The 26,619-nt window shown below is 42.5% G+C and overlaps 1 protein-coding gene and 1 long non-coding RNA gene across 2 annotated transcripts in view; one reads left to right on the top strand and one right to left on the bottom strand.

Moving 5' to 3' along the window:
• Window positions 1-26,619, top strand: part of KCNK10 (potassium two pore domain channel subfamily K member 10) — a 103,408-nt gene that overhangs the window by 61,387 nt on the left and 15,402 nt on the right. Inside the window, exon 4 of the mRNA XM_007055931.3 lies at window positions 718-878. Coding sequence (XP_007055993.1) covers window positions 718-878 — 161 coding nt within the window. The remainder of the gene's footprint in view (window positions 1-717; window positions 879-26,619) is intronic.
• On the bottom strand, window positions 18,907-22,404 carry LOC122466360. Its single transcript, XR_006291790.1, has 3 exons — window positions 22,338-22,404; window positions 20,310-20,410; window positions 18,907-18,995 (listed from the first exon to the last, which is right to left on the bottom strand). It is a non-coding gene; the product is annotated as an uncharacterized LOC122466360 (long non-coding RNA).

Raw genomic sequence — 26,619 nt, 5'->3', positions numbered from 1 at the left:
TGTAAATAATCTCCAGAGGGAATTCTTAAAGAGCTGCTTGTGAAAGCCCATTAAAATTCAAATAAAGCTTAGGCTTTTTTATTATTAAATTGAAAAGAAGAGTGAATAGAATAATAGAATATCAGGGTTGGAAGGGATCTCAGGAGGTCATCTAGTCCAACCTCCTGCTCAAAGCAGGACTCCAATAAAAGGAGTCCTTGAAGCCTCATGTTAGCACAGCAGTAAGGACTGGAAATGGCAATTCGTATAATCTGTGATAAAGAGTCTATATAATTCAGAGCTGAAAACTGGGAATGAGAATATTCAGGTGAGTCATCCTCCCATCAGGAAGCAATTGATAGAGTTCAAATGCAGCAGCAGCATGGAAGAGATAGGCTAGGGCTCTAATCTAAAGGTTTCCTGTAGCGTATTGTGCAGCTGTCATGCTGAGTAAAAGTAGCCCAGTTACTCAAACAACAGCTTTAATTAGGAAGATGAGTCCAGAGAGAAATAGTAGTAACTGAGGGTTACATGTGAATAACTAACGATGGTTTCCAGTGGGCACCACTAAAAAGGCTGGACTGACTTCTGTTCAGTGGGCATAATGTGGTAGAGAGCATGTAAGGAACCTTCCTATTCTTGCTCAGAAACCATCTGCAGTCAGGGTGTGGTGTATAGGCACCTGCACAAGAGGCCATGTCTGAATTGTGAAGTTATGATGATAATTTTTCTCTCCAGGGTATGGGAACATCGCCCCAAGCACTGAAGGAGGCAAAATTTTCTGCATTTTGTATGCCATCTTTGGGATTCCACTCTTTGGCTTCTTGCTGGCTGGAATTGGAGATCAACTAGGAACCATCTTTGGGAAAAGTATCACAAGAGTGGAGAAAGTTTTCCGAGTAAGATCATGGTTAAAAGTCTTTGCTGATGTGGCCTAACTTGTTTAATCTCAAATACTATTAATGTTACATAGGATCTTAGAAAGTTTTGCGTGTTGGGCACAAATATCTTTAATTGCATAGCTTGTTTGTGTGATCTACGTTTCCTGCATTGAAAATGAAGAAAAAGTGAGACAGATTCTGTGGGACCAGGTATACAGAAAAAAGAAAAGGAGTACTTGTGGCACCTTAGAGACTAACCAGTTTATTTGAGCATGAGCTTTCGTGAGCTACAGCTCACTTCATCGGATGCATAGCATATCGTGGAAACTGCAGAAGACATTATATACACACAGAGACCATGAAACAAAACTTCCTCCCACCCCACTCCCCCGCTGGCAACAGCTTATCTAAAGTGATCATCAAGTAGAGCCATTTCCAGCACAAATCCAGGTTTTCTTACCCTTCCCCCCCGCCCCACACACACATACAAACTCACTCTCCTGCTGGCAACAGCCCATCCCCCTTTGAAACCCCTCTTTATAATGCGCATGATAATCAAGGTGGGTCACCTCCAGCACTAATCCAGGTTTTCTCACCCCCCCCCTTTTTTTTTTCCCACACCCCCCCCTCCAAAAACCACACACACAAACTCATTCTCCTGCTGGCAACAAGCTCATCTTACAATGTGCACAGCAATAATCCAAGTTTAACCAGAACGTCTTGGGGGGGGGTTTGCAGGAAAAAAAACAAGGGGAGACAGGCTACCTTGCATAATGACTTAGCCACTCCCAGTCTCTATTCAAGCCCAAATTAATAGTATCCAATTTGCAAATGAATTCCAATTCAGCAGTTTCTCGCTGGAGTCTGGATTTGAAGTTTTTTTTGCTTTAAGATAGCGACCCTCATGTCTGTGATTGCGTGACCAGAGAGATTGAAGTGTTCTCCGACTGGTTTATGAATGTTATAATTCTTGACATCTGATTTGTGTCCATTTATTCTTTTACGTAGAGACTGTCCAGTTTGACCAATGTACATGGCAGAGGGGCATTGCTGGCACATGATGGCATATATCACATTGGTGGATGTGCAGGTGAACGAGCCTCTGATAGTGTGGCTGATGTTGTTAGGCCCTGTGATGGTGTCCCCTGAATAGATATGTGGGCACAGTTGGCAACGGGCTTTGTTGCAAGGATAGGTTCCTGGGCTAGTGGTTCTGTTGTGTGATATGTGGTTGTTGGTGAGTATTCGCTTCAGGTTGGGGGGCTGTCTGTAGGCAAGGACTGGCCTTTCTCCCAAGATTTGTGAGAGTGTTGGGTCATCCTTCAGGATAGGTTGTAGATCCTTAATAATGCGTTGGAGGGGTTTTAGTTGGGGGCTGAAGGTGACGGCTAGTGGCGTTCTGTTATTTTCTTTGTTAGGCCTGTCCTGTAGTAGGTGACTTCTGGGAACTCTTCTGGCTCTATCAATCTGTTTCTTCACTTCCGCAGGTGGGTATTGTAGTTGTAAGAATGCTTGATAGAGATCTTGTAGGTGTTTGTCTCTGTCTGAGGGGTTGGAGCAAATGCGGTTGTATCGCAGAGCTTGGCTGTAGACGATGGATCGTGTGGTGTGGTCAGGGTGAAAGCTGGAGGCATGTAGGTAGGAATAGTGGTCAGTAGGTTTCCGGTATAGGGTGGTGTTGATGTGACCATCGTTTATTAGCACTGTAGTGTCCAGGAAGTGGATCTCTTGTGTGGACTGGACCAGGCTGAGGTTGATGGTGGGATTGAAATTGTTGAAATCATGGTGGAATTCCTCAAGGGCTTCTTTTCCATGGGTCCAGATGATGAAGATGTCATCAATATAGCGCAAGTAAAGTAGGGGCGTTAGGGGACGAGAGCTGAGGAAGCGTTGTTCTAAATCAGCCATAAAAATGTTGGCATACTGTGGGGCCATGCGGGTACCCATAGCAGTGCCGCTGATCTGAAGGTATACATTGTCCCCAAATGTAAAATAGTTATGGGTAAGGACAAAGTCCAGGTATACAGAGTAACCCTCAGTTGCATCAGTACTGAAAACAGAAAGATTTGGAAAGCCTGATTTCTGGGATGAACTATACAGAACTCAGGGAGAGAGGTAGCTGAAAGGTATCTATATAGAGAATAACAGACATATGGGGCCAGATCCACAGTTGGTGTAAATTAGCATAGCTCCACTGACTATGATGGAGCCAGCTGAGGATCTGGTCCATAGTTCTCCCCTTCTCTATGGCTTTTATCACATTTGGGTACTACTTACACATTTAATACCAATTCCTCATTATACAAAATGTTCTGAAGTTGAATGGCCCTAGTGCAATGACCCCCAACTTACTGTCCCTGGTGTGATCCATTCTGTTGAATTATATCCCTCATGGAAGTACATCAGACACTTCCCCTGGGAGTGGTATCACAGCACTGGCTAATGCTGCTTTGCTAACATGGTGGTTTCACTTCAAGGATTCCCCTTTTAGATGCAGGACTTCCAGGAATAATGTGACCATATTGTAGTTCCCTGGTATGTGGCATAACTGGAGATAAGTCCTGTCTGGGGCATATGGTACGTGAGGGGTTGTCCAGGCTGACTATTTTAATAAGCCTCCATCTCTAAAACATTCCCACAGATACAAGGCAAAATACTTGTAGCTGATTTTGGAACTAAAGTAATGGAGCATTAGACTGGAGTATAAGTAATTTCTCTGATTAAACAACCTGTGAAATGTCCCAGTCCACACCTTAGTAATATCTTTTGGCCTCCATTTTCAAAAATGACTAGTGATTTTGGATGACTCAATTTTTACATGCCTGACTAGAGACAGCTAGAAAAGGCCTGATTTTCAGAAACTGCTGGGCATCCACTTTCTGAAAATCTGATCCCTCGTAGATGTCTCAAGTTGGGAACCCAAAAATCAAGGGACCCAAAATTGCTAGTCACTTTAGAAAATTTAGGCCCCTTTGGTCATATTTTCTGTTGCATCCAATTTACTTCAAATCATTCCTGGGAGCATTCCAGTGTGGTTCTTCCAGGGAGAAAGCTTACCAGTGGGAATCCTGAAACCTTGGCTTTATTCCCAGATCTGCCATAGACTTGCAGGGTGACCTTGGATAGACTCCTTAAACTCTCAGCATCTCAGTTTCTCTCTCTGTAAATATGATGATAATTATATGTACCCATCTTTTAGAATTACTTCGAGATCTAAAGCTGAATGGAATTGCCACTACTGCCTTTGGAGTATTATTCTCCCACCCCACCATAGTACCTTTTCCTTTTCTTGATTGGATGCCTTTGCTCCTTGTTTCTCTCTCTCTCCAAACCATTCCCCCTGTCTTGGTATTTGCACCTTTCCAAAATCTTGTATTGCAGAGCTGCACAGATTTAATCCTTTTACTTTTTCCTCAAATTCATCATTTCAACTGATTAATCATTTTTGTTGCTTTTGTTCTGAAGTTCTTCAAATTTGTCCCTGTGTGGCACTGAGGTGGGACAGCTGAGTACAGTATTCTAAGTGGAGTTCTAGGGTTCCCAAACATCCCAATAACATCTCAACAGACTAGTCTGAAGAGTCACCTGACATCAAAACTGACATTTCATGTTACCCGGCATTTTGAAGCTGTAGCCAAAAGGGTGGGCAGAATAGAGATGAGGGACAATTTAGCTCAACCTAGAAAGTCTAAAGATATTTTTTACTTCCTTAATGGCAAAGTAAATGCTTAACTAACTTAGGGCTTGTATTCCTCCCAGTACACCCCTGAGTAAATGGGCTGTGCACTGCAGAGCTCTGTTGGTGATGTGATCCTCTCAGCACTGGAGCTGTTACTGCAGTCTAGGGCTACAGTAGCCCTCTGCTCCTTCTGTTCACCATCCCCTGCAAAGAGAAAGGATGGTGGAGCTGTTTATTCATGGATGTATTGACTCTGCCTCTCAGTGCTCCCTCAGCATCCCCCAGGCATCAGTGTGCTAGGATCCCCCACTACAGTTGTGCTCCAGTGTGTGTGAGTGTGCATGGTTTCCCTGAATCCTGCTTCCACGCCCTGTGCAGTGGAACTGCACTGGTTCACCTGGATGTGGGTTGTTTTGTGGCTGGGTAGAGAGCTGGGGAGGGTGACAGGATTTACCTGCAGTGCAGAGTTCTTATCATCCAATTATTCCTTCTCTTAACAATCCTGTTGCTCATTGCAACAGCGTTACCGTGAACAGCTGTCCCACACCATGTGGTAGGCAGCTCACCTCTGACATCCCAGAGCATATCTGGAAAGGCAAAAGGATGCTTTCTTCCTGAGGAGTCACACTAGCACAGTTGGTTGTCTGACAAGACCTGGGCATCCTCACACAATCTCATTTAGATCTTGGCATAGATCAGAACACCACATTTCCCTTGCACACTAAATAGCCCATGTGCACTGCACTCAGAGTCATTTCAAGAACAGTTCACACTCGGGGTGGAGGGAAGAAGAGAGCTGCTCTTATGGAATGTGCGCTACACCTGTGTTATTGACAGTGCGTTTCGGATGCGTGCCACTGTTTAGCTGGTATTCCAAAAGCAATTCTGGCACTACGTCTGAACGTATAAATAGCCACCAAAACAGCCATTCATTTGCTTGCAACGTATACATTTGTTGATTCCTATTTAAGAGCCTTAATTATCCTTTAACAGCACATTCAGTTCGGGTTTGACAGGGAAGTCACTGAGGGTTAAATAAATACTAAGGGCTAAATTTTCCTCTACTGTGTGGGTGCACTAGTGAGCAGGGGGCCATAGGGAGCCTCTTCTCCCCTGTACAGGCAGAAGGGCAGGATTTCTCCTTAGTGCTGGAGAGCACTAGGTGGTAGAACCTGGCTGCTGGGCCATTCGCTGCAGCCTCAGGAGGTGTGGTCTGCTGGAAAAGGGCTGTGTTCACACCTACCACCCAGCTGGTGTGTATGCTGTGGTCACTAGCATTCTTACGCAAGGTCACCTGCTGCTGGTTCAAACCAGTATAAAAATGCACCCTGTGTAATCACCCCAGAGGCCTATCTGAGGGAATCATGGATAAATACGATTTCTAGTAATGAAGGTAATAATAATCACTTTTATCTGACAGTGCTTTCTAGGCACTTCAGAAACTAACTTTACGTCAAGGTGGCATAAAGCCATAAGCTTAATAACAACACTCCTACATTCGTAAAGCATTCTGTGCACAGCCCAAGGTTGCTTCTGTGATAAACATCAGTGATTTAAGAATCCTTAGCATTAAAAGCAAACCATTTTCTTTTAGTCTGTTCCTATACACGCATAGAGACTGTGAGCTATTAAAAGGAGAAGGAAATGTATTTCACAGTCCCTCTGCTACCGAATGTACCCCCCACCATTATCATGAAGTTAATTTAGGACAAACTAGACAGCTGTCTAATTCAGATCGTTAAAGACAGTTTAGAATCCAAGTTGAAAGAAGATCCAATGAGTATATTGGAGTAAACTTACTCTCAGTCTTAAAGTTCAGTAAAAGACCATTAACATCTATGAGCTGTGTTATGCCTCTAAGATAGTGGTTTCTCAATCTTTTTTCATTTGCGGACCCCTAAAATTTTTTGAATAGAGATGTGGACCCCTTTGGAAATCTATTGTCTGTGTAGTTGAATTCTGTTCAGTCAGTGTTCAGTCTAAGTCTTTCATGGACCCTTTAGACACAGTCTCCAGACTCCCAGGCATCCGCAGAGTCGCAAACCACAGGTAGAGAACCACTACTCTAAAGCATAGCACAGTGTTGGGAGTGGTGCAGAGGTCCACTGCCCCAGTTTGAACTCTGGGATGTATGTGTAGGCAAGCTGTCCCTGGTTGAAATGGAGGGACTTAACAGATCTAATACATCTGTTATCTGTCCTTCAGGGTTTCAACTTTGTTATGCCCTTTTGATCTTCCCTTATGAAGTCTGACATAGATACATGAGGTCTGGCCTTAAAGTTCTTTTAAAGTAGCATTCACTATTATTCTCTAAACAATAGTAGGTTTAACACAGGGTTGCTCAAACATCTTGTCTGCACTTCCATTGAACTTTGGAATAACCCCATGAAAAGTAGCTCCTAGTAGACAAATAAGAAAAAATCATACTAAAAAGCTGATGAACTCCTTTCTTCTACTGTTTTCTAAACAGATAGCATTTATTTCACGTTCTGTGAACTTGTTTCTTCTGTGTCTTCCTGGATACATCAGATCTGTTCTCCTTGCTCCACTCTCCCTACCCCCACTGCCTCAGCTGCCCTGTCAGTAGAGATCTGTGGCCACTTTGAACTCATTTCCTATAGTATATCTCTTTTGTACTCTCGAGAGTAGAAAATGAGGTAAAAGTGATTGCTGGAGCAGACACTAGTACAGGAAGGCAGCTACTGCAGGGTGAAGCAGTTTAAAATCACTGTTATTTCCCCCCTTTTAGTACCTTCCTTCTTTCCTCCACATTTGCCATTTTACCTGTCCACTTGCTCTTTTTCATTCTCTCATTTGTTTCCTTCTCTTCCTGTTCTCTCTGTAACTCCCACTTGAAACTTGTAATATTATTTGAGAATCAGATCCCAGTGGAATTCTTAAGCAAAGATTCATTTCAAATGAGACCTGCAACTTCCTCAGCACTATTGAGTATTGTAGCCAGGCTTGGGGGAAGTGGTGGTTACCTTTGAAGTATCCTGGTTGTCTCTTCTCTAGTAGTGTAATGTCAGGATCCAGAGACCCTGCTTGTTTCCCATCAAGCAGGAATTACTCACTGCTTAGACCTCTGTCAGATCCAAACTTGCATCCATTTTTTTTCACTTTGAGGAGCTGAACCACACACACACACAGATGGGAATATTCTCAAACACAGAAGTTCAAATCCAAGTCAGAATTTAGCCATGACAATGGTGTTACTGTGGATTTACACCGATGAGATCAGAAAGTGACCCACAGTCAATCAAATATAAAGTGGGGAAATCTCAGTTTTAATCTATACTGAAACATTCACTAGGAATCACCTAAATGCATCCTGGAATGTCTGAAGCTGGATGCCCTTTCCTCCAGTTTATTTTTCAAAGTAGTAGAAGCTGTGCCCTATGCTTGACACTCCCAGTCCAGGATGGACTGAATTAGTGTTTAAATAAGTGAGAAGCTTAACATGTCTACTTCCCAAGTAGATCCTGAAATATAGAATAAATCAACATTTACCTGTGTCTATATGAAGTTCTATTACGTTTATGTTTTGGGCCAGTATCAATGTATATTAAACCACATACTCAAAAATCCTCAAAGGATCAAATACTTTCTGCAATCTTGTTTTGAGAACAGTGTTACTCACTGAACTTTCCTGTGAGTAAAAGTCACATCATCTATGTGAATTCAAGAACTGCAACAGCAGGGTGAATCAGAACAATGATCCATCTCTCTAATCCAGTATCCTGTCCCTGATGTTGGCTGATGGGCAGATGTGTCTGGGCAGGTATAAAGCCCAGCATAATGCACTGAATGTGCAATATTATTCCATGAGGGTATAAGATTAATCAACTGAGACTTCGGTCTCCTAAATTGTTAGTCTGGTACTTTCCACCAACATTTATTTCAGCAAAAGAAAATCATTGACAAAAGTTGGATCAGCCACTGTTGAAAAGAACCGGTTAAATCATAGCATTTAATCTCAACATTTTCATTTCTGAAAACTAGTTGTATTAGCAGGATCAGAAAGAGATACCATCTATTTAATCCAGCAAAGTAGCGAGTGCTGTGATAGTTTTAATTTGAATTCCCTCCCACTGGTGAGAGTGACATTTCTTTTCCTGATTAACTTGTTAAGTCAATTGTAGAAACCTTTGAGGTAGAGATGATGTAAACCATAGTCTCTGGGAAGAAAATACTTCTGGCAGACACAAGGTTACCTTGCTATTAAAAACCAAAAAGATGATGTAACCCTTGGAGAGAATCATTACACAAAGCCTTGAGGTAAACTGACATGAAACACTTTTAATTTTGATTCTATGATTCTGTCTCTCCATAGCAGCAATTGGGGATTTGCTTCTTTGAGGTTATTTCTTTTTTTGCTTCCCATATAGCAGAGTATCTTGCTTAGAAAGAGTAAACTGTGAGGAGAGAGCTTGTATGGACAGAAGGTAATTTGTTAGTGATCAGATTTATAAGACCACACTAGCACCAAGTGCAAGTGGTTTTGAACACAGTTTCACCAGACTGTCTGGTCATGTGTTAACTGTCTACCAGTTTAAAGATCTGGCCTAGAACATCTACAGTACAATTCCATGAGCAAGGTCAGATGCATTAAACAGAAATAGGCCTAAGAAAGTTATGTGAAATTCAGTCAAACTAAAGATGGTCCTGAACCCAAACCTCAGATCTGAACACCCCTGAACCCTGGGGTGATTGAAAACCAAACCTAGATACAGATCCAAGTTTTGCAAATGGTCCCTTGTCTTGAAAATTGGCTAAATCAAAACCCTGGATCCAAACATTCCCCAAAAATCTAAGAATTCAAAATCCAAATGGGATCGAAAATTCAGAGGTTCATATCTGAGGTTCAAAGTCTGGGCCATCTCAGATTTTTATATATGATTGCCATGATGCATGACAAACTTCCTCTATTTAAACCTTTCTTATTCCTTCCCCAGGCATGGATGCAGAGGGGCTCCTCTGAATTATTAGCACTAGTTAGTCTAGTTCAGTAATAGACAAATTGTGTGAAATTTCTAAAAGTAGTATTTAGTGATTGGGCTGGATTGGTTACTGACTCTATCAGTTAATCCATCCATCCCATACTCATCACCTTAGTGGCTGAGCTTCTGATAGCCAAAGCCAGGCAGTTTTCCAGATAAATCCAGCAGGACTGAAGTAAAGTTCCAGTAGTTTCTTGAAAGGTAAATTTCATTGCAGAAGCAGAATATGACACATCACCTTTTGTCCCCTGAAATTTTCTGCATTTCCATGAAGAAGGCTCTGTGACTTTTTGATTTTACAGTTCCCACTGGACGACTTCATTTCTTGAAAGTAGTTACCTTATTCTAACTCCTTGGCTGGCATGTGCACAGGGCAAAAGTTTATTCTTTGATCTACACAATAGATCTTATTTTGCCCTTGATCCCAAGACAAAACTTCCACTGACTCCAACTCAGATTTAACAGAAAGTGTAGAACAGAGAGATCTGTATTGAAGATAGGAGATCTGCAGTGAGGTGGTAAAAGAGCTGTTCGTCCATATGGTTTGTAGTTGGACAGACACTCAAATACCAACAAAAATGGTCCATTGCTAATATGTTAACCTGCATCATTCTGCAAAGGTGAGACCTAATAATGCAGTTTGTCACATAAAATAATAATAATAATACCTAGCTTTTATCTAGTGCTTTTAGCAGTAGATCTCAAAGTGTTTTACCAGTGAAATCAGGACCATTGTCCTCATTGTACAGATAGAGAAACTGAGGCACAGAGAGGAAGTGACTTGCCCAAGGTCACCCAGCAGGCTAGTGGACAATCCAGGAACAGAGCTTGGGTGTCCTAAGTCTCAGTTTAATGCTCAGCCCATTAGGCAACATTGATTCTCAGAAAGAAACAGCTTGAGCTCTATCAACCTTTAAAACAGTTCCCAATCTATTTACTGGGACATATTCTGATCTCAGTTATGCTGTTGTAAATCTGGAATAACACTTTTGGAAATCAGCCACCAATTTAAGCCACCAGTGCTTCAGGATGGATTTAGGGGTAAAATTTTCAAAAAGTGCCTAAGTGAGTTAGGAGGCTAAATCCCATTACTTTTCAGTGGGACAGAGGGTAGCATTTTCAAAAGTGCCCATGGGCCAGATTTTTAAAGGTATTTAGGTGCCTAAAAATGCAGATAGAAAATCCCCAGGAATCTATCTGTATCTTTAGACACCAAAATAAGTTTTAAAAATCTGGCTGTAGGAGCCTAACTTTAGACACTCATTTTTGAAAATCAAAGCCAAAGTGACTTGCTCAAGGATACACTATCAATCAGTGGAAAACACAAGAATAGATCCCAGAAGTCCTAACTCTAAGTCCCCTGCCTTGGAGGTGGTGAGCTTGGTGGTAGTTGAAAGGTCAGTCCAATAGCTGGTAGAAAGAGAACAGTGGCACTCAGAGGGGAGAGAATGTCTGTTCTGCAGAGCTCTTGTCAGCATCAAGCAGAGAGAAGCACCACAGTTATACTCTGCCTTATACTCTAGGCAACATGCTCTTCTAAATGCAACATGCAGACACTGTTTAATCATTCAAAACTCTTCTGCCTTCTCCTCAGTTTTCTAAAACAGTCCTGATTGTCAGAAATAATTAGCTGACTACCCTCAACCCTTTTCAAAACTCTCACCTGTTATGCACCCCCACCTTTTCCCCAAACCTGTTATCAACTCCACGTACATTCTGCTTCAGTGCATCAATAATTTATCCATTATACAGGAAATAATTAATCACCATGGACTTTATACATCCTTCACTCTTCTTTATCTCATCCCACACCTGGCTCCCTGGCGCGCCCTTATTAACAAAACTTTCACAACAATCTCATTACAGCTCTTCTAATTGCTTTTCTGGTGGCAAGCTCACTACAAAGCCATGGTCACCTGGACACATTAAAGAAGTTTCAATGTTACCCTTTGTCGAGCGATGGCAGGAGTGGGACAGCTGGCTTTTCTAATGGAGAATCCAGAGTAGATGGCAGGCAGGAACATTCGGTTGATACTCTCTGGCTGAAATACCTTCCAGGCTGTGTGAGGTGCTATGTTCCATGTTGGTGTTTTAATGATGGTGGTGGAAGGATAGATACAGGTTTTATTCTTGCTTTTGAACATTACGTCCTTTGTTGCTCCTTGTGAAGTGGTGGTTAGGGTAGGACACTGGCAACCTGGATTCCTGTGAGCCAATTAATCTGCTTGTGTAAGGTGGTGCAACTTCACTGCATTCATTGATATTGCATCCACTTACACTAGGGCTGAATGTGGCTCCTGGATTCTATTTCTGGTTCTGCCACTGACGCATGACATGCCCTTGGACAAGTCACTTAACCTCTTTGCCTCACTTTCCTCCACTTGTGAAGTGGGGATAATAAAATGCACCTAATTTACCTGGTTATCAAGAAAATTAATTAATAGTTGTAAAGTCATGTTGATATGTTTGGATCCCAAACCCAGTGACTCCTGGGTGCTGATTCTGGAATTTAATCTTCACAAATTTACTATTGAATGAGGTAGATGGGGCTTAAAGCTTATTTGTTTTTGGAGAAATTAACTTTAGCATGGTGTGTCCTTCACAGCTTTGTCTTTAGCCAAGCACATCAGTTGTTTACTTGAAGCTAGTGAGTTTATTGTCTACTGCTTGACTCAGCTGTCTGTGGTCCACACTATTAGAAAGTTTTCCACTTCCAGTTAATCTTTGGCATCATTATTTAATCCAATAGGTCAGTGAACAGTTGTAAATTGAAATGTATATCAAGGATTAATATTAATACCAATGGTTAAACACAGATCATACCAGCTCCTAAAAATTCTTTGACACTGCTGGCTTTATCAACAATATCTGGTGAGCCACTGGGGCACCAGAAAGGCAGCAGTAACCTGTGGCAACTTCAAAGACAGCCCTTGAAGAGAATCCATCTCTACCTCTACGGAGAGCCCAGGAGGTGGTGAGCTTGGTGGTAGTGGAAAGGTCAGTTCAATAGCTGGTAGAAAGAGAACACAGTGGGACTCAGAAGGGAGAGAATGTCTGTTCTGCAGAGCTCTTGTCAGCATCAAGCAGAGAGAAGCACCACAATTATTGTTTCACTTTTGGAAGCACATCATTCCTTTCCTGTACTGGGAAAAAAAGTGTAAAAAGAAAAGGAAAATTCTTATTGCACAAGACATCATAGTTTCCCACCTGTGCTAGAGGGAATTCTGAGTCTAATCTCCCTTTGTCTTATACCTCTCTATGCCATGTGGAAGAAAGGTTGATCACCACTGCCTTCCATCTTTGCTGGTCTCCTTTGCAGTCTGAACTTCTTCCCATGTCATTTTGGTAGCTTTCAATTCTGCTTCTATTGAATGTTTCCATGTTATCCTGGGTCTACCTTGTCACCTCTTGCCCTGGGGATTCTAGTTCAACAACTTTCTTGTTATGCTATTTGGGTCTTTCCTCCATGTATGTCCTAGCCATCTCCATTTTAATTTCCTGTCCTGTCGGTTTCTGTTTGTCTTCCTCCAGAATTCTTCATTCAGGATTTTTTTCAGGCTATATGATATTCAGGATTTGTCTAAGGTAGCTATTTATGGATACTTGGAAATTTATTAAGACCTTATTAGCTAAACTCCAAGTTTCAGCACTATATAGTGACTTTACAATGGTGTTAAATATTAGAGCCAGATCAATAACCGATCCTCAGTATTCACTGAATTCTATTTGCCTACCTAATGCTCTATGGTATTCCTATACCACCTATCCCCATAAAATATAAGCATTGAACAAGGTGATTGGGAACTGCAAAGCATTATCTAGCATGGATATCAGAGTGAATTATGTTCTTTGCTTTTCCAGCCTGTAGGACGCCCTTCTCATCTTTATTTTGTTGAATTTTTTCTTCAGAACATAAAATTACTAAAGGTGCATATCTCCAATAACTCTCCTCACCAGAGTCACATTGTCATCATTTAACTTCTATGCCTCTGGTATTTTATGACTCTTAAAAATAGAATCCCCGCAAATATGAATGAGGAATCCATGATTAATACAAAAGGTTTTCGTTTATCACAGGTCCTATTCTCCCCTGGATTACAGTAAACTATAATAAATATTTTTCTCATTTGGGAAGCTGTCCGCATTGCATTGCCTCCTGCTTGTGAATATACTGTAGCAGTCCAAGCCTAAAAATCCCTTGTAATAAATATTCCCCATACTCCTGTTACCCTTAGGTCTCTCCCTAATTTATTTTAGCTTTTCATAGAATGCCTGACACTGTAATATCTAAGTACCTTTTGGATGTGTACTCAGAAATAAATAAATAATTAGCGATGAGTTTACCAAGCACCTGTTGGTTACAAAGACGCCAGCTAAATCAAGGATCCCATAGGCAGGAATTTGGATTCAAGTGTAGAATAAGTTTCTCCGCATTTAACAGGTTCTAGGAAGGAATGTTTTACAAAAAGGTGTAGCTGATCTTACCACTTCCCCTCTCCTGCTCCCCAACGCAATGCTCTAAAATGAGGTTTGAAGGCCAGAGAAGCAATAGCGGCTAGGGAATGAAATTCTCAGGCAGTGGGTTTCTTCTGCTGACACTTTTATCGGCTCAGGCACATCAAGCTTTAGCCGTAGATATATGACTCTGTCCTCTTCTCACCTCGTATTCCCCACTACATGCCTCTTTCCATGGATGTAGGTCCCAGCCTAAATGCTGAGGCCCAGTGCTGTCCACCTCCAGTTTCAACCCAGGGTGATACATGGCATGATTCAAATCCTAGAGTGTACAAGACTGGAGTGCGCAGCAACCTACGCGACAGCCTGGATTTGCCATGCACAAATGAATAGGAATCAGCAGTGGTGATAAATCACAGGTCCAGACAGAGCCTGAACATGAAGCTCCCATTAAAAAAGGGAACGAAATGGTCACTGACTCCAGAGGAAGAAGGACAAGAAGAAGATGTGGACAAACTGGAGAAAGTCCAGAAAGGAGCAACAAAAATGATTAAAGATCTAGAAAACATGACCTATGAGGGAAGATTGAAAAAATTGGGTTTGTTTAGTCTGGAGAAGAGAAGACTGAGAGGGGACATGATAACCGTTTTCAAGTACATAAAAGGTTGTTACAAGGAGGAGGGAGAAAAATTGTTCTTCTTAACCTCTGAGGATAGAACAAGAAGCAATGGGCTTAAATCGCAGCAAGGGCGGTTTAGGTTGGACATTAGGAAAAGCTTCCTAACTGTCAGAGTGGTTAAGCACTGGAATAAATTGCTTAGGGAGGTTGTGGAATCTCCGTCATTGGAGATTTTTAAGAGCAGGTTGGACAAACACCTGTCAGGGATGTCCTAGATAATACTTAGTCCTGCCTTGAGTACAGGGGACTCGACTAGATGACCTCTCAAAGTCCCTTCCAGTTCTATGATTCTATGATTATCAGCCACAGGGGATCTGGGGTGAAGAGGCTGCTACCTGGTACCATGTCTCAAGTCTGGCAAATGAATATAGAGGCCTGAAATCATTGAGACCCCTTGTTCTGGGGGTAAGTAATTGTTCAGACTAACACATGGGCCTTTACCTGCATGACTCGCTGATAAATGTAACTGTTAATCACAAAGCTTTACATCTCAGCGGACTGCACTGAAAAGGAGCTCAAAGCAATTATCCCTGCTGTGGAAGTAGGAGACAAACAGGATTTGGAAGCATGATTAACAGTTTACAGAACTGCTGGGGTTTCTCTGCTATTCTTTGTGAAGTTTGAAAAAGGAGGTACTGGAACGGAAACTCCAGGGTAGTGGGAAAGAACTCACATGAACTTTCCAAATGGTCATCAGAGACTGAAAGTTTAACTGTCTCCAGAGCCATACCAATGATCATTCTTCCTTTTTTATTGCCCTCCGTTTGGTCACATTTCCGTGGCAACGTGTTTCAATTTCAAACAGTATGGTGCTGAAATGCCATACCTATGTTCCACGATGTATATCCAGATCACTGTTACATTTGAAAACATCATTTATATCCTGGGGAAAATCTTGTTCTGTGTCAAGATAATTTAGGCTGTCAGGTTGGGGCACATGATCAGAAACCACCCACGAAGGAGATAAAATAAGAGAGGATGCAAATGTAACAGAAAAAAGAAAAGTGATCAGTGAAAATACAATAACCTGCTGCCCCCTAAATTAAGGCACAGAATCATCCTACTAGGTAGGTATCACACTGCAAAAACACTCACCACAACCCCTGATTGGCAGCCTTCGCAGCAGTGCCATGAACTGAAGTCGCACTCGAGAGATGATTCTCTAAAGTTAGGTAGAAGTATTTTGGCATGACTATAGGTGGGAAACACGATGTGATGCTGCCTGTGGTGTGTCTGTTCTGTGGATAGGAACTTCAGTCTCCATGGCTGTCAACTCAAAATCTTTAACCAATGCTAAATAATTTCTGTATACACTCTCCACATACTCCACCCACACACCAAATAAAAACCACTTTAAGAGTGGAGCCTGTAACATGAGTAGGACCTTGGAGAGCAGTCATTTGACATCTTATCAATAACAACTAGTGTTTTGCACAAACCAAACCATAAATCTGAGAATCAAGGACTTTGAAAAGTTTGGAACTGGATTCAGATTTGAACGTTGTGGTGTGGATCCATCTCTAGTACATCCATAGTAAGAATGCAACAATGGAATTATTTTAGTATCGAAAAGTAGGAGAAATCCACAGCAAATACAGATATAAATGCCAAAGATTTCAGCATCAAATTCCCAGAGGATACTGGAGAATGTTGGACACTGATTCCAATGTAACCAGCTAAAGACTCAAAGAGTGCAGATCAAAGAAAAGTGAAGATGAAAATATACAGCAGGCCCACCAGTTTCTGCACAAACACAATCTATATCAAGAAGTCTAGACTGGAGCACAACTTCTTTTTGAGGTCCAAAGATCGCTGTTTAACCTTTGGAAATCTAGTCCAACCAAGTCTCAGCTGTCCTTTCAGAGCTTAGCTCTGCTGCTGTTTTCGCTGCTTTGTTGGCTGTCACTAGGGAATTGTGCAGCGGAAGAAAAGCTCCTGAACATACAATCTGAAGAAACCTGAATGACTTATTTCAGCTGGTAGTAAAAGCCCTATTACAGCTAACAAAAAAGAAGTAGAACTTTTCCAGCCCTTACACAGGAGAAATTTCCAGAGCCATGTGCAATATTCTCTTTCTTGCTAAGATTTTGGAAATGGCCATGTTCATGCAGTGGCAAAAAAGGGATCTTTCATTGATGTGGCAATGCTGTCTGGATCTCTCTGGGCTGGCTCAGCTTGTTGCAATGCATTTCTACATTAGAACCAGCACAACCACCCATAGCTATACAAATTGTTCTATAACCTATTCATTTTCTTTACGATATCAGAATGTACCGTCTCTAAATTTAATCTGTGATCTAGATGAAGGCTTAGAAACCACTCTAATCAAAACTGGTGATACCAAAAGTGGGAGAATAATATTATGGTCTCTGTTCTGACATCTGCATGCTGTCTCTCCTAGCATTTCAAGGCTGAAAAGGCAGAGGATCTTCCTGCTGGGGATACTCTGGTGTAAAGGGTATTCTGTGGTAGGGCAGCCCTACGCCACCCCTCACAGTGCCAGGTTTAGGGGACGTGCAGGGGGCTGGCTGGCAGAAGGAGGGGTATTCCAGAAGGAGAAGGCATGAGTAATACATTCCAGCTGTTGCGTCAGCCTTGAGGCTGCTTAAGTTTGTGCCATGAACCAGCCCCTTGCCTGCCCCAGATTCTGGAAAGTGCAAAGGTGCCCTGACCGCTCACTGTTCCTGTGCCACACTCAGCTCAGCTAGAACAGAGATTTGGGGCCATTATTATTCCTCAGATAATGCACTAGGCCTGTATGGCAGTTTACCAGCACTGTGTCGGAGAAGGTGCTGATTGCACATGCTGTTTTGGACTGACATAATCAAACAACTGAAGGATTAAAGTGCAGGTTTACTGGAAAAAGTAGCTGTGAAGAAACGGCACCTTCTTACTCAGATCTACCCACCACAGTGTGTTCAGAATATCTGCTGACTTGAGTAACAAATATGAATTTCTATGGCTTTTTACTCCAGTTCTCCCTGCTGCACTAACACAGCTGAGAAAGCATGAGCTGGATGCTACCCCTGCTTGTGCATCATTAGGAGAATTGTTTATTAAGTTCCTATCATTCCCAATGTGCGAACTCATTGAATGCAGTGGCATTGTGTAAGTATCATTTAAGCCCTACTGAGTGTTGCAATGCCTAAGACCCTTTGTGGCTGTGGGCCCCTGAGGTTAAGGGTTAGAGCCACAAATGTACTTAGACACCTTGTCAACTAGTGGAATCTACAGCCCCAAGTTAAATGCTCAAGCTCCCTGTGTAATGCGTGGAGAGGGTTAGGCTCCTAAGCCAGCATGCTGAGCAAGGAACTGCCTAAATTAGACAATAGAAAATGCCAAACAGGAAATTCCTTGCAGGGAGCTAGGCACCTAACTCTTGGTGAAAGGATGTGCCTCCTTGCACTCGGAATTCACAGCGGTGAACCCTCTCCTGGTGTTCGATACCTAATGCAGATCAGTCTTTTCTCACAAAAAAGGCGGACACCCCAAACCCCGCACAGCCTAAAGGCCAGTGGTTAGAGTGCTCACCCAGGGTGTAGGACACCCAGCTTCAGATTCCCACTCTGCCTGTTTAGAGCAGTGACTTGAACCCAGGAGTCACCCTCACTTCCCAGGTGAATGCCCTAACCACAGGGCTACAGGGTATTCTCTGTCTCTCCTGTTGAAAATGTTCCACTTTGTCTGAAATACTTAAATTTGCATTGGAGCAGGGAGAGGGAGGCTGCCCCAAGGAAATGGGAGGCAGCCTGAAAAGGGCATGAAGTCAAGAGTGGGTAAAGTGGACAAAGGGAGCAGTCCAGAAGGATGAATATATTCACAGGGGGAATGATCCTAATTCCAAAGTGCCCTGGAGACAGCAGGATAGTAAGCTGCTTGCAGTAACATGCTATTCAGGACAAATCAATGTGAAGTCACACACCTAGGGAAGGAAGATAAACAGCATGGTTAAAAATTTGCAGAACATCTACCCAGAAATTGGAAAAGAAACAGCCAATCTAAGAGTGGTATGTGGTAGTAGTTACATTGTATGAACTCAGATTTATGTAAAACTAGAGACTGCATTACAAAGTCTTGGAATAGTGGTATCATTCCGTATATTTTAAAGTGTCATTTTCTCTAAAAAGTGACTGTAAAAATGGCACCATTTGGTCCTCTGTTGATTGTCTCTTGGTGATTTCTGGATCATATCTGTTCAGTTTGCAAAGGAAAATGAGTTCCTTCTAAGTGCCAGCCTTGCAACCTCAGCCTGGAGACTGAAAACCCACCTGGGTCCTTTCATCATCAAAAATAATGTTGTAGTAATAGTTGCTCTATAGGACCTAGGAGGAAAAAATAGTAAAAAGATATTTCAGTCCCTGAAGTGGGCAGACAAGACGCCGAATATGTTGGCAGGCTCTGATCAGTTGAATGAGAACGTGCCTTTTTTACATATTCCCTTTCCTCTGAACTTTAAGGCTATTGAAAATCAAGAGAGAAATACAGAGAAGGGCAATGCTGCAAAGACTGGTGGAGATGGTACCTAAGGAGTGAAGTCCCCTTAGTGAGAATGCCCTGTCTCCAACCTTCTTGAGATTATACGAGGGTAGCAGTAGGTTGTTAATTTGGGTGTCTCAACTGCAGTGATATCACATGGGGAGAAAGGTGATCTCTAACATAACCAGCACTCAATCCATTTAAAGTAAAAATCAATATTTTTATTTGCTCATAGAAATTGATGCAGAAGCCAGTGCAGGTATCAATGTAATGTGATCCCAGCAAGAGAATCCTTTAAGAACTTGGAGTACTTGTGGTACCTTAGAGACTAACCAATTTTAAATTGGTTAGTCTCTAAGGTGCCACAAGTACTCCTTTTCTTTTTGCGAATACAGACTAACACGGCTGTTACTCTGAAACCTTTAAGAACTTGCATCCTAGAAATATCTCCTGTCCTCTCTCATCATTTTCTTCCTTCAGTCTCTCTCAGATTAATTCGTTTTGAATTCAAGTTGCAATCTTTCTCATTATCAGACACTAATTTATTATTTGAGTGTCTCACAAACACTTAACCTGCTTCCTCAAAGTTTGGAGGATTTACTGGGAAAACAACAAAGAAAATATTATTCCTCTTGAAAGTGCTCTCAGTTTATTTAAAACTGAAAGTAAAGGGATCTCCTTTTGCAGTTGGACTCCTCTGATAGTTTCACTACCACACCGTGCTGGGAAATGAAATACCATGCTGGGAAATAAAGCTATGTGCCTCCTGCTGTTAGGGTCTAGCTTGCAAACACTGTTTATGGGGAAAAGTTCTTCTACTTGTTAGAATCCTTTGTGCACATCATTTTAGTTAAGAAAACCACTGAAGACCTTGAGAGCAGCTTGCATGGGGGTATCAGTTCACATATTACAGGAACCTAGGATTTGTCATCAGATCATTGGTCTGTCAGATCTGTTACCCTGCAATACCTGATGTTTCCTGGGGAAAAATTCCTATAATGCATCTGGGCACTTGTGCAATGCTGTGCATGAGGAGAGACTGGGCGAAATGCCTTCTTGATCCTGTGGTGATTAGCAGACACCCTCAGTGTGTGATGTAATTCCCATCATTGGTCTGTAAATGAATACTTTTTTGGTGCAAGCTTTCATTAAGCACTTACTGTTCTTGCTTTCACTGCGTTCAGTGACGTCATGCATGTGATGTTACTTCTTTAATACTCGTGATTCTGCCACATTGGTGTCTCCGTCTCCACATCCTATTCTGAGGGTTAAAGAAATGTGTGCAGTGGTTCGAATGGTCACTACAATCTTTTGTTGGTGTTTCCACCCATGATGGGAAGCTATTCCAAGAGCCAGAACAACTGTTTACACAGTATGCAGTTGAGTTGCATTAAGCTGCATTCCGTGTTTCACAAGTTGCTACACTACAGTATGTCACACGCAAAGTAACAGGCATAAAAACAACTGTGTATGTTTGAATGCTTGGTAACCCATTCTTGAACAGATACCTTTCCTAGCCTTCTGTAACAAGGCCTAAACACTGGGAAGAGTAAAAAAGCCCTCACTCTCATCTGGCTTTATTAACAACACAATATAATGTTTAACACAAGCTTTCTCCCCAAGGCTGGCTGCTTTTAGGGTTCCTGCAGTCCCACAGGACTGCTCAGCCCCTACCCTGGATCAGTTTTCGAGAGAGCCACTCCCCTCATGTTATACCTAGCTCTTACAGCACTTTTCTTCACGACCCCCCTTTTGAAGATGGGGAGGCTGAAGCACAGAGAAATGAAGAGACATGTCCATGATCACTCAGCAGGCCAGAGATAGAGCCAAGACTAGAAACCAGGCCTCCTGAATTGAAGTCTAAGTTCTCGCACCACTATGCCACACTAAGGTAATAAGCCAGCCGCGTTAGTGAGTCAGTAGGAGCTGCTTAACCTTTACCCAGCAGGTTCAACACCTGTTAACAGGAGCAGGTGTTTCAGGAAACCATTGCTAGTCTGTTACATAGTTCTTATAAATTAAGAACCTACCTGACCTTTCACTCAAAAGTTGCAACAAACCTAAATTGAAATTAGATGTCACTGTTTTGCACCTTCTCACACCTCCTGGTGCTGGTTGGGACTGGATGCAGAAGTGTTGAAGAGCATGAAAACAATTGTTCCCAGGGAACTTCTATGCTGTGTAGAGCTGAGTGAATTTTTTTAGGACAAAACATTTATTTGCCAAAAAAAATATGAAGTTTTGGGTCCACAAACTATTCACGAATTTGCCAAATAGTTTCAGTCAATATTTTTTTTGGGGTGTCTAGATTTAAAAGAGAACTTAGGTACCACTCACAAAACTGAAGAGGGGGTGGTGCTCCCCTTACATAATAACCCAGTAATTGGAGGACACACCCAGATTCAGCTACCCATGCTGTCTGAGTTAGGATAGGAACTTGAATGTGTGTGTCTCCTCTGTTGTAGGTGAGGGACCTAACCATTGGGCTGTAGGGCATTCTTGAGTGAGTCAGTCTCTCTCTGGCCCAATGAATACTTAAACGTACACAGTGGAATAACGTCAACTGGAGAGATGGAGGCTCTCCCACCACCCCGCAATGGTCTATAGCCCTATGGTTAGGGCACGCACCTACACTCAGGAAATGAAAGTTCAGATCCATACACCAAATCTGGCAAAGTGGGGGATGAAATCCAGATCTGATACATCAAAGGTGAGTTCTTTTAGCTAGAGGATGGGGCGGCACCACCCCCTTCACAGTTTTTTTGCATAGCCTTTCCAAATTTTCTTGACTTTTAATAAAAAAGTGGTGAGACATGCCCAAAATTGAAACAAAATGTTTCGTTTGACCTGAAACAAATTTTTGTATCAATTCAATCTGTAACATTTTTTTTTCGGTTTAGCCAGCAAACAGAAAAAATCAGGTCTTTACACAGCTCTACCCCTGAGTGTAAGCAGGAGTTTCTGGAGAACTTCAGTGGCTCTCTCTTCTTGTGAGATTTCCCACTCAATTTTGCAGATTCTGTAAGTTAAAAAAAAAATCTGAACTTTTGGGTATTTGTATGACCCTAACCTGAAGTCTGAACCTTTTGAGGCTTTTCCATCACTAATGTGTATGTGTCTTGTTTTTTTTTTTTAAGCAATAATCCAACATGATGTACAATGCTGTAGTGGTTTAGACTGTGACTCACCTAACTGTAGCTTGATGTAAAAGCTGTGGTCCATTAGCCCCAAGAATCAGAACAGCACAGACCGCAGTGGAGTTCCTTGTAGGAAAATGACAGTGCCAAGAAGGTTACTCGTGAGAAGAATGCAAATTATCAGTCATTTTGAGTTACTGCACTTTTGTAGCATTCCAAATGCTCAATGAATTTGATACCATAATTTTTCATTGACTGTTAATGCTTATTCTGTTACGAGTTTCTTTAGAAGGTCAAAACAATTGCCACACCAAGCAAGGAACAAAATAAATCACGCATATAATTATTGTTAGAGATGGGCTGAAGATGAAAAATTTCAATCTAGATCCACATTTTGCAAACTCCAGCATTTGGGATTGTTACATCATTGGCGCATTATAAAGATGGTGGCCATTTGCAAAATACAAATCCATATTCTGATTTCTAAATACCCACAAAGTTCAAAGAAGTTTGGTTCAGCCCTATAATTAATTCCTATATAAAATATAATGCTCACACTTCTCTTAATGACAGTGTAATAACCGGCACTCAATACTGGAGTGCCTCTTGTTGGATTGATATGGAACTGCAGCTCTGTCTCTGCCTCAGTTTCCCCAGCTGGATTCTCAATAAGTTCAATGAGACTTACATACAGTGAACTATGCACCTTCAGGGGTCTAATCTATTTAAACAAGCTTTCTCCTTCTGCCACAGGTCCCCAGGCTTCTCCGCTGCCTGGAGCTCGGCAGTCTCTCCCCTGCTGACTCAGGGTATCTCCTAGGCCTCCCTGCGTGGAGAACTTTGTACTTTGTCTCCTCCGGAGTTTTTTCCTCTCTGTGTTCTGGGGGCTGTTCCTCACCCTGAGAGCCTTTGCTTACCAGAGAGACTCCAGCAGGAGTAGCTTCCTACCCAGCTCTCCTGAGGTGCTCACTCCCTAGGAGCCTCCTCTCTCTTTTCTGGCTCCTGCCTGAGCACTCGTAACTCTTTATTAGGCCCATATGTTCCTTAACTAATAACTACCACCCAGTTAGCCATCCACAGGTGGATCTGGGGTGGCTTATTCTCCTCAGCAGAGCCTGTCACAGGGAGGTGGGGTGCCTGACAGCTCAGAGGGCCAGCCCCCATGACCTATCTTTCTCCCCCTGAGCTGACGTGTACTCAAAGGCCGGCGCAACAAAAACTAACTCTTGATCATGTCCTGCAGCCAAGGGGGTACTTCCTGCCTTGCTGCCACAAGGAAGTCTACAAGACCCCTGGCGATCTTTGTATTCTTGTCATTGAAGTACGAAGAGCCCAAGAGTGGTGCTCCCCAGAGTCCTGTGTAGCTCAAGTGGTGAACCAAATCCCTGATAGTCTTTGGCATGTCATAGTTCAGAACAACCTGTACTCCCTTGGAAGTCAAGCGGTCTGGCAATAATCAGAGGTCATGAATAGCACTGGGCTTTCACGGTTGGTAAGTCAGTATAAAGCTGTCTCGCGGTCTCTTCAAGAGTAGCTGCCCAGAATACACCCACACGCATACCCTTCGGAGTTATGGGACTCCTTCATCCAGACTAGCGCCTTGTTAGCGTGTCAAATTACAGCTGACTGCAACAATCTTTTTTCCCCACAGTCTTCAGTAAAGGAACAATGAGAGCCCGTTTCTGATTCTCTTGTGGCCACATGTGTGTGTGATGTTATCAGTTGAAGAAGCACCTTTATGCCCCTCCCCTTGTGGGGTCATCTTTTCTTTAGGCTGAATTTCTGTTTAGCCTGACTCTAGTAATGGCTTTGTATTGCTGTTCCCAGGCCTCTGGGCGGGGAGACGACCCCTGTCTCTTCCCTCTTTATTTCAGATTCCTCTTGGTTGCATGGTTTTACAGCACTAATGTGGTGGCTTTCCCCTTCAGTGGGCCGAAGCCCCACCTCAAGTACCCAATCCTATGCAATGTGTACATTCACCATGAATAGTGCCCCCTCATGCCTGGAGGCAGCATTGCAGAAATCCAAGCCAAGTCACATATAAGTTCAAATGCCTTCTGGGGTAACAAAAGGTTAAACTGAAAGTCCATGACAAATGCTCAGACTAATAATCCTCCTGCCTCTCTCAGGCTCCCCTGAAGTCCTCTTCTTTCTGGCCCCATGCAGAGCTTCTCCTATGTTCGTTCTCCCCAGCAGGATTCCCTTACTGCCTCCCTTCCCCTGGGATTCTGGCAGGGACTGCCTACAAGGAGCAGGAGGGTCCATATCTCAGGCATCACCCATCGGAGCCTGCCCTGCTCCCTCTGGGTCTCTTCTATTTGCTGTTCCCCTTCCAGAATGCCAGCCCCAGGACTGTCTTCCTGGATGCCTGCCCCATGTTCCAGGGGCTCACCATAGGAATTATCTCTACTCTGATGGCTCAGCTCTCTGACCACAGCCAGCCCCAAACTGCTGGACCCTCCTCTGCAGTCTCTCCCCTCAGAGTGAATTCCCAGCTCTGTTTAAGTTGTCCTTCTTGACTTCCTGCAGGGGGCGGGAACTAATTATCAGTAAGCTGCCGTATTACCATTAGCTGGGGGCAAGGCTGAGCCCGGCCAGCCAGCCAGTGACAGTCAGACTGAAGGATCAAGTTCTGGTCTATTTTGGTGGTTTTCAAGATTTGGTCTGCTGAGCATTTTCTGGTGGCCCAGAGCAAGCTGGGTGGTCACATGGTGCTGGCTCTCCCTTGTTGCTTTCATTTGCTACACTGCATTAAAAGACAGGAAAAATATATTCAGTTCTTTCCAGTGTAAACTGTTGCTGAAGTTGTCAAAGGGGTGCTGTGCAATCATGAATGGAAAAAGAGGTTACCCATGCAGTTGCAAAAGGGACAGGACATGGGTCTACACAACTGTGAATAAGTAGGGAGGTATCCATGTGTGACTGTTGGTGCCTGGCGGGGGGCCACACTGAGATTGCTCAATCAGGGCAAACTGCAAAGAATGGGGCAGACGATCCTCCAAACTGGTGGTTATTCTAATAATTAGATTCACCATGCCAGCAACAAAACAGCTTCTACACCTTACTGGTTACCCACAAGCCAAAAGCACAGCTCCCTTAAAGCAATCCAGCCTTGGGCAAATATGAGGATTACTGAAAATCTTGTTCATCATAAAGTTCTACCAGTCCCAAGGGATCAGACATATTACCTGCCAGGTCAATGAATATTTCAGATCTCACCCACATACGCGCATGCTTACAACCAATTCTATTAACTAAACTAAAAAATTATTAAAAAGAAAAGAGAGAGAGTATTGTGGTTAATAGGTCATTATACATACAAGTATGAATAAAGTTCTTAGGTCAGTTTTATAGTAGAGATGGTGAGCTGCTGAACTGCAAAAAGTTCTTTCCAGAATCAGTTCACCAAATAGACAGTCCATATACAGAGTTTGTTCAAATTATTTCATGAGAGTTAGCAGGGTAATCCAGACTGGAGCTGGAGACCTCAGTCTTGCGACTCAAGCTTTCCCTGACCAAGCTTAAGCAGATCTGAGATAACAGGATCAGGGCCCTAGAGTTCTTTTATAGATCTCTGGCAGGCTATAAATAGCCTTTTGACAGCAGGTATTCCTTGGGTGAAGCATTATGGCTTTGAAATAAAGCCTCCTATTTCCTATGTATACACAGGTAACTAGTTGCATTTATCAGCATAAGGTAATTATCCATTAAGCAGTTCATAGACAGTTTACTACAAACTTCAAAGAGAAATATATACAATGATATTACACTCAAGTTTCATCTAAATGTTAATATCCCCTTAATCTCTGAATCAATAGAATCTCTATTAATCTCTGAATCAATAGAATATAGTAACAGACAAGAAATCGTCTGGTTACATTGTTAACCTCTAACAAGATATAGGTAAACACAGACAAATACTATCACTATCTTCTTCTAATTCTAAGGAATGGCCTTAATTACCATTTATATACTTTTCTAATATGTCTTTAAAGGTTGAATTTGCATCATTTAGCTTGCTAGTTGCATAACCCATTCTGGCTCTGTGTCACACCATGAGACATACTCTGAAAAAAAATTGAGCCTGCCAGTCTACTTGTATACTGGATTCCACATATTATTGTCCAGCATATAATGTAACGGGGGTATGGTGGGAGGGGTTTTGCTTTTGTGTTATTTTTACTAGCTCTAAAAATGATGGGCCTGATTCATCACTGTCCTTGTATAAACATTTATGCTACTGCATAGTGAGTATACAATACTACTATTCTGGCCTGGTAGCATTTTACTCTTGCTTTGCCCTGGTGTAAATGGTGGAGCAGGGTAGTAGTGA

Source organism: Chelonia mydas, chromosome 6 (genome assembly GCF_015237465.2).
Source record: "Chelonia mydas isolate rCheMyd1 chromosome 6, rCheMyd1.pri.v2, whole genome shotgun sequence".
NCBI classification, from domain to species: Eukaryota; Metazoa; Chordata; order Testudines; family Cheloniidae; genus Chelonia; species Chelonia mydas.
The sequence above is the reverse complement of the archived record's forward strand: the minus strand, read 5'-3'. Positions and strand labels throughout refer to the sequence as shown.